This window comes from Triturus cristatus, chromosome 6, assembly GCF_964204655.1.
Source record: "Triturus cristatus chromosome 6, aTriCri1.1, whole genome shotgun sequence".
NCBI lineage: Eukaryota > Metazoa > Chordata > Amphibia > Caudata > Salamandridae > Triturus > Triturus cristatus.
In genome coordinates, this window is record NC_140589.1 from 1,709,141,687 (window position 1) to 1,709,158,359 (window position 16,673).

Here is a 16,673-nt window from a genome sequence, read left to right on the forward strand (position 1 = left end):
AAGACAAATATTTAAAAGAACATCATAAACATTAGATTGCAAGTTCAAAAGACCTACCCTGGCTTCTAGTCCAGGCCAGGCTAAAAACGTTATTCCTTGCTTGATGTACAAGGTGCCGTCATCTAGACACTCCATTTTATTTGGAAAGATGTTGCCATATATTGAAGTCTGAAGGAACTAAAAAGCAATGACATTTTTCAGCTGGAAACCCTAATATTTGAAATATCTCTAGCACTGATAAAATTCTTTATCAATTGTACATCAAGTTGATGGTACTCCCACCCTTACCCAGGACACAACCAGAACTCCTACTCTTAAGAAAACAGCTGGAACCAATTCTAGTTTGATTTAATTAGCAATAATATGAACTTAGTTTCAATTTCTCGTTATCCCCACTATCATCCCTCTGTTCCTGTTTTAGGGTTGGCACTTGCAAGGAATTTCAACCTTGACATTTGGCCAGATGGGACTACCTCATTCATAAAATGATCTCCCCAAAGAAAAGCTGATAAGAGGAAAAGGAAAACTGATGTTTCAAGTAAACAGTATTTTGTGACTATAGTTTTTTTCCCTAATAGGCATCTTTGTTCAAGATTAATACTGTCAATGTAGAAAAACCCACTGAGATGCTGACCATCCTTTTAGTTCTGTCCTGAAGAAAACAGACGCTGTGATGCTACATGAGTTCAACCAGTCTGCATGCAAGGGATATTCAGTCTCAGTGTCCTTTTGTAAATTACAACAAGCTTCCTGATATGAAGTAATAATTAAATAACTGTTGAATGCCTAAAAGAGTGTCTACGTCTTCCTCTCTGGACATACAGAATACACTTTTGTGGACCTTTGTTGTTAGATAATCATATTAGGTAACGGGAGTCTGTCAGATAGATCAGATGGTGTGTCTAGATTGGAATCCCTTCAAATTACCTTGTTGGTACCACTCCTACAATCTGGGGTTGAATCAACTCAGAAAAAATTTATTTTGTAAGACAGAACAATTTGCTGTGTGTTATGGAAGTATATAAGATGTGTTAGCTAGAGTAAGAGTGGACCAGTTGTTTTCCAATGCAGGAGTTTTTTTTTTATATTGCCAGGCCAGTCACAGTCAGAAACAATCTTTTTTATGCTAACAAGGATATATTGGATGCCTGCAAAGCTCTCCAAAATGTGTCAGGGTAGAGATGTCATATGCCCAAAATGCAATATACCAGCAATTTATACATGTTTAACTGGCCAGCCCTTGATGATTTCTGGCAGAATGTAAGTATTCTCATTCCTAGCATTCTTTGTTACTTGCTGGTGATTTTGGTATGTTGGATGATAAGCTGGTACTGTCCACCTAGGAAGAACATGTATCACTCTATTGTAGTTGAGGCCAAGACAATACACCTGTAAAGAATGGATCTAAAAGCTTCCACCTGTGGAGGCTAAACGGTTGAGGGTGATGAAGGCTATGTTTTGACTGGATTCAATAAGATAACATGGAAAGGAACCAGTGCCTTGGGCTCCATTTAAAGATGGTTAGGTATAGATAAGTAACAGGCAAGTCACATCATTATACCAAATTTTGGAGCAGACCTTAAATAGTGATTACGCCTAAAAAATAAAGGTTTTCTGCAGACTGGGAATCAGCTGGAAGTCCAGGTTATTAGTTCATAGGGTTCTCCAATTTGCGAGAGTACATCTGAAGGTTACCTCCTAATAGCACTGGATCCTCATTTTGCCCTTTTGCTCCAGGACCCTATGAGATGCCAGAGCACCTCATCATGTGATTTCCCATATTTCCTAAAAAAAAAAAAAATCAGCTAATCGAACTCGGACTGTTGATTTGTGTGTTTCATGTAAAATTATCAGCACACAGTGAAAATTGTGTCAATACATACGACTGGGCATGAAGAACTAATTTAATTTTATCTTAGTATTTTAAGATAAATTGGCCTCCATTTTAAAATGCTTGTCAGCCTGTATGTGATATTTAAGGTACAAAAATCAATTTTTAGAGTAATGAGAATAACACATTCTGCTCCACAGTCCCATACCTTAACATATCTGTAATAAGACATGACCTCGTCACCAGTACATTTGGCATACAATAAACTAGTTACTAATAGCGCCAAAGTCTCAGTGAGTGCATAGTATTCTGGCTTATGCCAAGCCAGTTCCACAGCTACAGACCTGTACTGGAATGGATATACAGCACACAGTGTTCGAGGTCTAGGTAGCGGTCCTCAGGTGGCAAAATAAGGCAACATATCAGTGCAGAAAAACTGACGATTTTACCAAGGCAGATACAGATTCATTTAGAAAGGGTAACATCTTTAAGATTTCCAAAGCACTATGGTGGCATTCTGAGCACACTTGAACTTAGGCTTTTGTTTTGCGTATGATGGGTGAGCCTTAAACTAAAAAAAAAAGTTGACTTTGAATTTAGTGAAGAAACTAATTTACTAAGCTACAAAGTCGAAGAAATGTTATGTTGCCAAAACCATTTTCCTTTACCGAACTACCCTCAACCGATCAAGTGCCAAATGCTGAATCCGACATTTCAAAAACAACCCTTTTAAAAAGGGCCAAACAATGCTTACAATAATGTCCAGTGAAGTAAAATAAAATTAAGAAATTTAGCTCATTAATATTTCAAAAAAGTTGCTGAGGACTCAACTGTGAACGTTTTTTTTCCACTTGATGTTGCAGTCATCTTTCTATGACAGCAAATGGGAAAAAGATACAGGATGAAGTACAAGAAGGGAGAATGGGTCACGAAGGAGATTAAAAGATTCAAAGAAAGAAATAAAATAAAAAGTGAGGAAGAGGAGGTGTAGATGATGAAAGGAATTTCTCTAAATTTCATAATGAGCATTTAAAGTAATTGCTGCCGTGGAATATGGTGAGGTGGAAGAGGACATGGAGAAGAAATGTGGGAAGACTTGTAAACCACATTTGTGCATGGGGGACAAAACAAGGAAAGGAGTAATGAAAAACGAGGAGAGTGTGTCTCCTCTCCATAAAAAGTATAACAAATATTATACTGCTTGTTGTTACAAACTGAGAAAATGTAATTTATCGAGCTGTATACTAGGCAGTTTAGGAAACACAAATTACGGTTTAAAATGAGTATAACCAGTTTCTTCAGCCTGGTCCTATATTAGGTCCACTTTCAATTGGTGTATTTATGACACACCTTAGCAATGGAAGGATGAAGTTCCACAGATGTAAATTAAATAGCAAGGTATATCTAAATTGCAGCGAATAGTGAGGATCTCACATAATCTTGGTGTCACCCACACAAAATATTTCAGAGTGACATTGTGAATACTCCATGTTGAGCTGTTTGTGGTGGTGTAATTACAGCATCACGTACAAGGCAAATCTGGGTTTGCATTAGGGGATTATACTTGATGCATGTCTCTGATGATCTGCCCAATATGGTATTTGTTTTTGAAAATGTGAACTAGTTGTCGTTATCTGTGCACCAAATACAAGATGTATGTGTAGAGTATGTTATTAGTAGGAAGTGAAACTAGTAGGGGACCCATAAAGGCTGGCTTGTCCCCAAAACCCACATACTATTCACCCTGGGTGGTATGTGAAATTTACTACGTGGTGTTTACCATGATGGACATTACAATGCGAACCTTTACAGTGCAGGAAAGTATAACAAGAGGCATTTTTAAGCGTTTTACAACGTGGGCCTTTGTAACACAGGTAAGTATTTTTTTAAATGATATAATTTTTATGTCACTTAAAAAAGGCTGGTTTGAGGATTAATAGACGAAGTATAAAGGTTTTAGGGGTGGGTAAAGGGAGATAAGGGTTTTTAGCGTTCAAGAATGGCTAGATGTAAAGGGAGAGAAGGTTTTTAGGATTCAGGGGTAGGTAGAGATAAAGGGAGGTAAGTGCTTTTTAGGGTTCAGGGGTCAGTAAAGGTAAATAGGTAAGGAGTGTTCAGGATTCAAGGTTGAGAGTAGGTAAAGAGAAGTAAGCATTCTTTTAGGGTTCAGGAGGAGTTGTAGAGATAAACGAGGGTAGGTGGATTTTAGGGCTCAGGGACTCGTAAAGGGATTTCAGTTAAAAATAAAAAAATAAAATATGATATCTATATATATGTATATATGTATATCTATATATATGTATATCTATATATCTATATCAAAATACCACGGTGAGACCTCGTCGAGATCTAACAAAAGGGCACAGACTCCAGTTGTGGTGGCTAACGATGTTAGTTTATTTCACCACAAGCATGGCAAGAAGACGCGTTTCGACCGCAAGCCTGTGGTCTTGTTCACATAAATATGATTAAAATAGGTTTATGTTGATTAAAAGAGGTTTATGGGGGTTCCCCTCCAATTAAATTGAAGATTGTGGGTTTAACGCCAAAAAGGAAAACATATTTACGTATTACTTAATTTGAGAGAGAGACAGAGAGAGAGAGAGAGAGAGAGATAGAGAGAGTGTGTGTGTGTGCGTGTATACACATACGTTGAAAAAAAACAAAGGTTACAAGGATTTTATAATTAGGCTCAGATTTTACGCGTACAAAACAAGTGACATTCAGCAGTTATAGTTACAAGAGTTATAACGTATGCCTCCTCAATACACTGCTTATGAACTCACTTATTACTTCACTAATTACAAGTTCAGTGACATCACTTAAGACATTATGATGACATCTCAAATGGGACATTTAGGAAGGGACCTAAATGAGATGCCCTGTGCAGGGAATGCACAAAGGAGATGTACAGCGCTCAGTCTCAACCTAATCCAATAGAATCTATATTGTGGTATGTGTATTAAAAAAATATGTGGCTCCAACCCTATATTGGTAATCAGCTTGGAGTGATCAATAACCGTTTGTAGGTTTTGTGCCTTCTTTGCACAAATGCTTGAGAAGTGATTAAAAAACAGGGTTTTCAAACAGAGGAATTAAATGTTGGATTAGTAGAAAAATCAAATACACATAGTTGTTCAAAGGTCTGCTTAAAATAATTCAGCGAGGAAATTGCCCCATTTTCTCCAGCGCTAAGCAATCATTCTATACCTGCCTAGTAAAAACTGCTTTCGCCATGTTCCAAATCTTGAGCCATAACAATAACAGGGCAAGATGGGAAGCATCAGCTAGATATTTAAACCCAGTTACGTGTCTCCTATAAAAGTAGATACAGAATGCAGGATCAATAAAATGAGACTCCTAAAACTATTTTCTGTGCTATAGAGTTGATCAACATATGCATATTCCTAAACACCAGTGCCATAAAGTCCCACAGGAATACATTTACTTTTATATATTAAGATTAACTTGGAATTTAGCCTAGACGAAAAGCGAAAAAACTGCTTCAAAGGCTCTCTGTAATTGTTGTGATAACATTTTTAACAAAAGGGCCCAATTTCAGCTGTTATCGAAATGAATCCAAGATAATTAAAAAAGGGACTTTGTCCACTTTGACCCCTCTGATCACATGGCACCTGGAGTTTGTATGCTTGGGACCGATGACCATTGAGAAGGATTTAGAATACTTAACTCTTAGGTCTAGATCGTGCGTAAATAAGGTAAACGACTCCACGAATAATTGGAGCCCATTAGCTGTTTGTGCAATCAAAACGGCATCGTCCGCATATAGGAGACATGGAATAGGTCGATAACCAATCTGTGGCATATCTTTCCCGTTATTAGTTAGATTAAGGTCCAAGCCATTTATGTAGATTAAAAATAGAAAAAGGTGCCAAGATACATCCCTGACATACCCCTCTGTTGGAAATAATTGGTGTGGTACATCCTCCATTCTGGCCATAGCATATTTTACCTGAGGTATCACAATGCAAGCGTCTAAGCATGGTGCAAAGGGCTGCCTCTAGGCCCATAGACTCCAACATGCTCCATAATTAGAATAATTTATATTATCAGACGCACAGGAGGGGTCCATAAACGCCAAATGTAGAGCTCTTCTCTAAGCTTTGACATATTTTCAAATTATGAGAGATAAATCAAGGAATTGCTCAACCTTGGCTATCCCGAAAACTAAACTGGACTGGACCATGAACTGCCAGATCAACGCCGTGTCGTCCACATGCTCCAACACCCTCCGCATACTGTGCAAGACCTTCAAATGGACCCTCCCCCGACTCCAGGAAGACCGCCACCCACGCACTCATGACCAGCAGACTGGACTACAGAAACACTCTCTACACAGGGAATCCACAAAAAACTCCTCCTTAAACTCCAGACTGTCTAGAACGCTGCAGCCAGACTTATCCTCGACATCCCACGATATGACCACATCATACAACCCCTCCGCGACCTCCACTGGCTCCCCGTCGAAAAAAGAGTAACCTTCAAACTCCTCAAACACGCTTCCAAAGCCCTCCATTTCACCGGACCCCAATACCCCAAAGAACGAATTGCCTTCCATGCTCCCAAGAGAAACCTCCGCTCTGCCGACCTAGCCCTAGCCACAGTCCCCCACACCTGCAGGACCAGAGCAGGTGGCAGATCCTTCTCCTACACCACAGCCAAGACCTGGAACAAACTCCCCCTCCGCATCAGACAAAGCCCGACACTGCACCAATTCAGAGAGGATGTCAAGACCTTGCTCTATGGATGACCTACGGAGCTGCTCGTACATCCCCGACCCCGCCCCCATGCCTTCAGACCATCACGGGTGAGTAACGTGCTTCCTGATTGATTGGGGATAGAATTTACTATTTTTTGCCCAAGCCTCTAGATGACAAATAAGATCCCTCCCCAGAATCTTAAAAGTCGAATCCATTAACAAAATGGGTCTATAACATCTCATATGGGTTCTCTTCCCTTTCTTATAGACAGATTCAATAACCGCCTCCTTCCAAGACGGGACACTGGGGCCTTTAAATGATTCCCAAAGAACATTTGTGATTTAAGGTGCCCACAGGTGTATGTTCCTCTTGAAAAGATCCATTTGTACACCATCTGGGCCTGGAGCTTTGCCCACTGGGCTGTTTTTAATTGCAATAGACACTTTAACCTCTATTGAAAGACTCAATGATACAGCTGCTGCCGCGTCTGTGGTCACCTGTTGACTCTCCCCTGAGTAATTATTGGAGACACTAAAGTATTTTTAATTCAGATAGAGAGGTGAGCTACAAAGGTGTCAGCTGGATTAAGCATTCTAATTTAGGAGTATTATAATTAGTTAACAAGCATTTACAATGCAATGGTCTCGGCATTGGTAAAGTTAGAGCTATTGGCATTGCTCATGACATTATTTTTGTTTATGTTTTTGTTTTTAAAACATGTAGAGAAACGGCATTGTTATTTACAATGTCAATAGCTTAATCACTCTCAAATGCGAGACCTATTGCATTTGCACCCACACACACAGCCAACTACACACACACTGATTAAGCTATTGACATTGTAAATAACAATGCCGTTTCTTTACATGCTTTAAAAAAACAAACAAAAATAATGTCATGAGCAATGCCAATAGCTCTAACTTTAACAATGCAGAAACCGTTGCATTGTAAATGCTTTTTTTTAGTTTAGTTTAAAACCTCGACCTAGTGACGCAGCGGGGGTGGGTGGGGAGACGAGACTGACTGTCAGCTCAATTACCGGCTCTCAGAAGGACAGGAAATAAAGCGTTGTAGTAGTTCAGGGCTCGAGTCGGGGTACCACGCAGGTGGACGGCGTCCCCCCACTTATTTTACCGGGTGGACGCCGTCCCCCTGCCCAAAAGATGGAGCCGGTACCCGAGTATGCACCTGCGCGCGCGCTCAGCAGTCACCAAACCTCACCTCCTATTGTCGAGAGAGAGCGAACAGAGCTCTTTAAGTTGTTTCACGTTGATGGAGCCGTTCAGTATGACAGACGGTCGCTCGTGGCCGTATATGAGAAAAGGTCAGTATGTATTCATGCTTTTCAGACCGGAGACCGGCAAATTTAAGGTGGGCAATAAATACGCACCGAACAAGCGCAGCTTTAATTTCCCCGCTCCTTTGAGTGTCAATCCGGTGACGAATTCCAACGTAAACATTCTGCTTTGCCCTTTGAACCTGCCCCCATCGCCTTGTAACCTTTGTTAATTATAGGGGACTACATTTTGTGACGTCACTTTCTGTCGTGACGTCACGTCCGGCGACACCACCTAATTTGGAGCGTCCCCCCACTTCTTTGTTTAGGACTTGTGCCCTGTAGTAGTTACAACGACATGCTCTAAGGCATGTTACCTCACTACCTTCCCTCTAAGTGAGCTGGACCCTGGGAGCTAGGTCTGCTCATTTCAGGTTAAAGAGATGCGGATTTTGCCGACCCGAGCACGCGCGTATGTCCCACTCCCAGGTCTTCTCATTTTAGGTTAAACAGCAGTCCGATCATGCATGCCGACCCTCCACCCCGCGCTCAGTACACGCGTGGGAATACAAGTTCTTTTCTTTCGGGACTTGCCCATACCATGCAATAATATATATCGGTTTTGTTGCACAACTACACAGGCAAGTGTTACTCAAACGAGAATACTTGCAATGTATATTATCCAGTGTCTCTTGGAGCCATTGACAGTCCGGTACATTCTACACATCATCTTCAGAAAGATGAAAGGCTAAGTGGCCTGCCGGGATACAAACCGGCGACTCAGACGTCAAATACGGATCCCTGCTGTGGATGTTTTAATCTACGAACAACAGGACCAGGCTACGAGTAGATTTCCGATTCTAGTTACACAATAAATGCGACCAAGACGGGAACCCTTGAGTGTTTGCTCTTTAGGGCCCACATGGGTGCAGCGGTTTTGGTCCAGGATTCTTGCAGGCCCCGGTTTGTTCTTGTCCTTTGTATGTACAACTCCTTGTAGTGACCAGCAAAAGGACGTCTCTGCATGGGGCACTGCGCCTGTCCCTTCATGTGCAGACGTGGGTGAGGGCAGGGGTGGGTTAGAGGAGTTCCCTGCTGCGGGCACCGTACCTGCCTCATCTGTGACGGAGGAGGGTGAGGGGGTGGACCAGAGGGGTTCCCTGCACTGGGTCTGTACCTGCCCCTCCCCCCTGCTATTCAGGGGCACGGAAAGGGGTTCAGCGCTGTGGGTAGAGAACCCCCACTGTGCTGGGGTGGGTGAGGGGAGTTCCTGCTGTTGGCACAGCCCCCATGGGTGGGCCAGGCTGCTGACAGTTGGCTCTAATCCCCTCACAACAATAATTACCGTTGGCTCCCCGGGGCTCGCGGCAGCTGCCGCCTCGCGCACCTGCACAGGTCCAACATGGCTGCCAAGGTGTCCCATCGCGGGTGGGTGGAGTGTGCACACCTTGCACAGGGCGTGGAGGGGCCCTTGGGGTGGGGGGGCTGCTCAGCAGGAAGGGTTGCTTAAGCGGGTGCATTTTGAGGCACAACGCCCCCAGGTTGAATAGTCCACTCGAGTTCTAGAGGTGCAGCACACACCACACCCATGGCGGCCTCGAGAAGTCCCCTTGCAAGGGGCTATCCGTGGGTCGGGGCGGGGGAGGGGGGCGAGAGAACGGCTAGGGCGTTCGTCTCATGAGGGTCTCAGCAGTTGTAAGGAAATAGGAACCCTGTAGTAAAATTATGCGGCGCGGAGAGTACGTCTGACATCTCCAGCTGAAAACAAGATTTGCCTAAAAGAGGCGGCAGATGGTTAGTGCAAGACAGACATGGAGTCCGTCCCTCCCCCAGTGGAAGGCTGGGGCATCTGTGCATTAAGAGTGCGTGGCGGGGGCAGTCAGGAAGCAGAAAAACAAGGGGCCGATAATTTAAGCCCGAAAACGTTACTCCTGGTGCGTTCAGTTCCGTTCAGATCTGTGGAAGATTTCCCCAAAGTTTGGACAACGTTTAGAAATTAAAGTTGCGCCATTTCTATTCTTGATGTCGGATCGGAACGTCGTCCGGGCCCCAGATGGACGAAGCTGTGCCTCAGCACAGCTGAAGACTGAACGCCTCTCTGCGCACCACACAACACACAGCGAACAAGCATTATCAAGCACACCACTTCATAAGCACACCACCGCCTTTCTCCGAGGCAGAGCAGAAATGCCTCGGAGAAACGCAGTGTCCATTTCGGGTTCGGGGGCGTGTTTTGCTGTTAATCTCCTCCCTGAGACTTTCTGCAAAAAACACGCCCCCCGATCCGAAAAGGACGGGGCATGATCGGAGTGACGGGACCTCTTCTCCAATGGCTGGCCAGCATTCAAGAGGCCAGCCAATGGAGAACAGGGGAGAAGAGGGGCTGGTTCAAGCCCCTCTTCTCCAAGTCATTAAATCTCCGACTTCCGGTTCTGCCTTTCGGCAGACCGGACGTCCTCGACCTAAAAAGGGACAATTCACAACTTCTCAGAACCTAGTCTGGTCATTTAACCTCACAGCAGCTTCCAAATCGTCCCAAGCCTCTTTTATAATTTTCTCCTTCCAGACAGTGAGGGCTTCTTTATTGTTCCTTTTAGGAGATTTCACAAGTTCCTTGTCTTTAGGGATTGACTTCAGCACCACCAAGTTCACGATGTCCAGCAGAACATGCAATATCAAATCGTCTACATATTAAAACTCTTCTTAGGATTCCTACCGGACATTTGAGATACCTTATAAGGAAGGGAGGCATATCCATCAATAATCGATAATGAAACAGCTTCAGAGAATAAACAAAGCTGGAAGGCAGCCTCTGCCGTCTGAATTAGCTCTGGAGTAAAGTGTTCTGGATAATTTTGCTCCAATTTAGACTCAGTCCTTAATTGGCTGAGTACTTTAAATCCCCAAGTTCATTTAATTTATTGTTTTTTCTCAATTTTAATTTAAGTATCAAGGAAAGTGAGTTGCAGTCGCTCACATAGTCAGGATTAATTGAGATATTAAGAATAAAAACTGAGAGATCATCCGAAAGTATTAACTAAATCAATGGTGCTGCCTTTACCACTTCCATGAAAAGTTGGGAAAAGTGATCTAGACTTGTTTTTTTAAGAGGATCCTATTTAGAGCTTTTAATGATTGAAATGGGTAATGTGTTGTGCTTGCATGTCTGTTAGGCCACAAACTAACTGGCCACTGAATTTATAAACAATATTAAAATCTCCGTCCCACTAAATTGAGTCCCGATAGCATCTAGGAGACAAAAGCTGTATTAAACTAATCTAGAGCGTCAACAACATTAGTAACTCTGTGGTCAAAAATGTTATAATACAAATTAATCAACATTAAATTCTTAAGAGCCAAGCAAATTAAAAGTAAAATTCGAAACCAAGTGGAACACTGTATTTCTTTTACCTTCAAAGATTACAAATTTAGCAACACCATTACCTCCGCCCCTCTCTTGCACACCAAGCTGTAGATGGGATTGCTGTATTGCAGTAAGTATGAAACCCATCAACTAGAAAGAGGACAATCAACCACGTCTCTTTTAAACATATTACATCATAATTATTCACAGATTTTAATAAATCTGGATTATTAAACTTATTACGCAAGCGAGCTATGTTCCAACTGTGGAAAGACACACCGCCTTCCATGGCGACCCTCCGAGGGGCTAGTGTTGGTAATCACATCATCTGAGTAAAAGGACCCAGAAAAGCCACATTTCACATTTGAAAAGCTGGAGCACATGTCATCCCAGTATCCTGTGCAAGCAAGGGGCACAACTTCCTGGGGCTTGAAGTACAATCCCTGTCAGCAACTGCCAGCGCTTCCCGCATTGCAGTCAAAGTCAAGGAATGGTGAATTATGCACCTGGATGGCGCTTAGCAGATCATTGATCCGCCTCCAGATCAGGGTGAATTCTGGGTCTTAAAGTCCTGCCCCTGTCAGCACGTCCCCTATTTTATGCACATATATTTATATATAAGATATTTGTTGTTACAGTGCATAATGTGCTGCAAAATAGCACGTTCTAAAACAATGCGTTGTATACAAAATGCATTGTAAAAATCGGTGGTAAGTGCATGCGTCGTAAATTTAATTTGTTGTAATAAAATATATTCCTTACCGCCAGTATTTATGATTGAAACTGATTCCTGTGGTCAGATAAGATAACCATATCTTCCATTAAACCTCATGGTGGACCTACTGCCTCATTATGATGATAACATATACTTCACCATGTGAACCAGAAATTCCCTGAACCTTGGCATCGTACTCGACTCATCACTCACCATGAACCGACAGGTCAACGCCGTCCCCTCCAGCTGCTTCAACACCCTCCACATCCTCCGCAAGACCTTCAAGTGGATCCCCCCTGAGTCAAGGAAGACGGTTACCCACACACTCATCACCAGCAGACTGGACTATGGAAACGCACTCTACATCAGCATCAACAAGTCCCTACTCCGCAAACTCCAGACAATACAGAACACCGCCGCCAGACTCGTCCTCAGCATCCCCAGACACGAACACATCAGCCAACACCTACGAAGTCTCCACTGCCTCCCCGTGGAGAAAAGAGTCACTTTCAAAATCCTCACTCACGCCTAGAAATGCCTACACAACAACGCACCCAAATACCTCAACGACAGAATCAACTTCCACATACCCAAAAGAAACCTCTGATCTTCTAACCTCGCACTGGCCAAATCCCCACGCATCCTCAGAGACAGAGCAGGCGGAAGATCCTTCTCTCACATTTCAGCCAAGACCTGGAACGAGCTACCGGCAGACATCAGACACCTTCAGGAAGACCCTCAAGACCTGGCTGTTCGGCTAAACAGATCTATGGACCCTCTCCCTCAGAGCCTTGAGACCCTCATGGGTGAGTAGCGCGCTTACAATTCCCAGATTAATTGATTGATAGCCATTAAGCAGGAAAGCGTGCTGTTTGTATTGCTGCTTAGGAAATAAAAGGGCATGTTTATCTTGTGATTGACAGGTTTATTATCAACATTTCTATTGTGTACACTACCCCAAGGAATCTCATGAAACTGGTCTTATCCACCGTCTTACCGAACAACCAAGTTTTCAGTTTCCTTCAGAAATTCTGCAGTGAGGAAGATCATTTTAGGTAGGGAGGTAATGTATTCAACAGACTGCACCACTACACACAGAAAGATCAACCACATCAAGATATAAGATTAAACCTAGAAACTGCCACTAGTTGTTGGATTCTGTGGTTAAATTCCGGAGTAGAAAATGTGTGTTCCCTTAATATAAAATGATGTTAACTAATGTTGCCTACAAATCACCTAATCTCATAGAAGGCTGTGATTATGCAATGCGAACTATAAAGCAAATTAAATGCAGAGAGAATGTGCTACTACTTTTAGTCAGAACACCAACATAGCAATAGCATGAAACCTTCCTACACAGCCGGAAATAAAATAAAAAATATATATATAACAACCTGTCACTCATGTTCTCATCGGAACCCTTTTGCTCCTCATACTCCATTTTGTTTTTCATGATCTGGGTCAAATCTTCTCCTTCCACCACAACTCCCTCGTCCGGATGCCTGGTTGAAGCAGTTCCTTTTTTCTTTGTTTTGCTTTTGGTGCTCTCTATCCGTTGTGAATGTCTGCTGTCACAGTCCATCGCGTGATCACTGCAATAACTTTGCTCTTGAGCCAGTGTTACTGCACTGATGGCTTCTGGTGGGGGATCGACTACCATTCTTTTTGCCTTTTTTTTCCTGCGCAAAGTCCTGCTGACCAGGTTATCAACAGCCATCTCAGGGTCCTGCCACAACGGCCTTTTGCATCGTGTGTTCGTATGTGAGGATGATTTGCGTTTTGCAAGTAATGACTGCTCATCAGAGTCACTGTGGTCTTTCTTAGGATTACAGTTACTCTCCCGGTAGTCTTTGCCAGGTTCCTCTACACTGGAGTCCGAAGCATCACTCAAGCAGTGGCCAACCTCTGAAGGGGGATTGATGTTATCTGATCGCCGTTTCTTTCCTCGTCGTTTTCTCGCCTGGTGCTTCAGGAGGTAGGAGATGCTGCGAGGATGATCGGACTTGTCAGCAAAACACCCTTTGGCTTGTTCAGAGCTTTCTTCCAGGGCAGAGACGAGATCATGAACAAGCTCCTCCATGGTCTTCCTGAGTTGCCTGCAAAAGGAAATTATATAAAATTAAGAATCAGTCAAATCAAGCTTGGAGACACACTTAAGGAGTGCCGTTCTGAAATATATTGATATGCTAAAATAATAATCGTTTCGAATGGGAGTAAAATTAATGGTTTCATTTGCATGTACCATTATCCAGTGGGAGGACTGGTGCACCACGTTCAGTGTGTGAAATGACATTGTGAAAAAATGTAAACATACTGCTCTAAAAGAGCAAAACAAAAACACTTCCTGTTGTCTGTGAACTGAAACCTAGAATAAAACCGATTTAAACCTAAAATCTAAAGTATATAAAAAATATTGGTAACTTGAAAAAAGTGGAGACTGATTGAAGGCCACTTTGCAAAACTATCGTGTAATTCATAAAAACAGCTTTAAATACAATTTCTCTAAAGCATTAAATGAAACGTGTTTGATGGAGAATCAAGGTAAAATGAGCTGGATTCTTAAAGAAGCTACAAAATTGCACTCTTTATTTATCTTCTTTGCGAACAGCAGCAAGCAGCCAACCGCTTCGCTCTCAAACACTGAGAGCTTCATTAAGACTCCAAATCCCAATTGAAAGAATTGCTTCTAGTTCGAGGTCGCTCCTCCATGCTGTATATTGGTTCATATTGTATCGGTGCGTCATGGTAGACATCAGCTGTGGCATTCCCTTTTCACATCTCGAGTATTTTTTGGCCGTTTCAATACTCGAGATCTGACAAGGGGACGTCCCACACATACTGCAGCCAGAGTCTGCTCTTTTCTGGGGAAGGGTGTCTCTAGCCAAACTTTCTTGTCTCATGTCACATGTGAGGCTACGAGCAGTTCATACCCATATGTCTCTTTAAATTAAGTCTTTTCTGTTCATTTTCCAGTTTTTATCACCTTGAGAACTCCACTAATCTTAGTATCCAACCATAATGTTCTTAGTGCATGTTTTTTCGGCGAATTATTTCGATTTTCTACTGATATATTTTATGTAGTTTTGAATCCCCAACCAAAGTCCAACCTGCATTGTCCACAGGGTACTACGCCCTGGCCTGGCCATTTCCAAAATCCCACACTAATACATTTTAGACTCCAGCCACTCACTGTGCAAGGGGCCACTGACAACAGGATGCAGACTTTCTTCACATTCTCTATGCATCCTTCCCACCTCCTCCACCCACAGGTCATGGCCTCCTGCTAACCCCAGCAGATATTGAGCACAGTTTGTGACTTTCAGCCATGCATGCATATTAGATCCCGCTGCAAGTAACCACTAGACACTACTTTTGCTGGACAAAGTGGCTACTGAACACAGGGTGTAGGATATTGCTTTGCTCTAAGGACAGTCATCACACTCTCTTTGTGGGATGGCGAAGGCCTCCAGTACTGACTTGGCATCAACCTCAAGCAAGAGTTTTTGCAATCAATTATAAAGAATTCCCAATGAGAATTTCTTTGAAAAGCGCAACTTTTCCTGCAAATTCCTACCAATAATAAGTATGCAAGTTTCAAAGTAAGTGGACAGGTATTGTTTAAGAAACTTTCTTGCAGATTTGCCATACAGAGGCAAAGTTATCAGCAATAACAAATACAATTAAACATAGCAACAGGTGCCACCTCAATGGTATTATAAATGACGTTTTGTTAGTATGAATTTCCAAGGCCACAATGGTTAGAACCAATGTGATGACCATATGGGAATGGTGAAAGAGAAAAAACTATGGACATTCCCGCTCCACGATGGTATCCTTGCAGAATATTGCACACTGCAGATAAAATGAATGGCATTAAAGCAGGCTGTTGGTACTGTCTGGGGAGCTGTAGAATGCTGTGAAAATAATCAAAATAAAAATATGAGAAGAAATGAGAGGAAAAAATAGAAAACTGAAGGACTGTCCCACCAGCCCTTGAACTGAAGCGAACTTACTTTCAGGTGGATCAGAAAGAGGCATCAAAGGGCAAAAGAGCCAATGTCTAAACTGGCTGAATTGCCCCATACTGAATATTCTCATGGTTGAAAGTGGAGTGTTTCAGCCATTAGCTCTATTTTATCGTGCCTATTGCCATGTGCGTGACAGAATTTATCTTATCTGATTTATTTCCTTTTTTATTTATAGTTGTATTACATGTATATAGAATGTTTTTATAATTATTTTATTACAGGATCATTTGCTTGTCATTATAACCAACTCCAACACACTGAACTGAGAGTAAGTTTTCCCACAAGGCAACCATTAGGTACACAGTAATAATAATACAAAGATGTACAAAATTATAATTGTCAGGCTTGTACCCTTTATCATTGGCTTGGCACCATAACCAACCCAGGCCTACTGAATTGAGCTTAAACTTTCCAAAGAAAGGCAAAAACAGGCATACAGATACAGGCATAATTAGTTTGTCAAATTCGCTTTTTGGGATAGAACATTTCTGAATAAGTATACCAAGAGTAATTAAGACTCTTTTATAAACGGAGTTGTGTTGGTGGTTGCGCATATGCGCAAAATAGGATGGCCGCCTCCTGCTAACCCTCTGTAACGCCTGCTAATGGCTAGTTTTACCTGCTGTTTTTACTTGTGGCAGCTCTACACAACCAGCGCTTCATGGAGACACCATTGCTGAGGCTTATTTCACGGTTCTGACAGAGTTTCTTCCCTTGAGTGTTCCACTGGTCTCTTCA

At 42.4% G+C, this 16,673-nt stretch overlaps 1 protein-coding gene across 5 annotated transcripts in view; it reads right to left on the reverse strand.

The window, feature by feature from the left end:
- The window catches only part of GPATCH2 (G-patch domain containing 2), a 569,031-nt gene that overhangs the window by 517,367 nt on the left and 34,991 nt on the right, over positions 1-16,673 (reverse strand). For all 5 annotated transcript variants that reach the window (XR_014963203.1, XM_085612932.1, XM_085612934.1 and 2 more), the window contains exon 2: positions 13,302-14,003. Coding sequence is in view for 4 of the 5 variants with exons in the window: in XM_085612932.1 (XP_085469058.1) it covers positions 13,302-14,003 (702 nt within the window). In the remaining variant the exon portion in view is untranslated. The remainder of the gene's footprint in view (positions 1-13,301; positions 14,004-16,673) is intronic.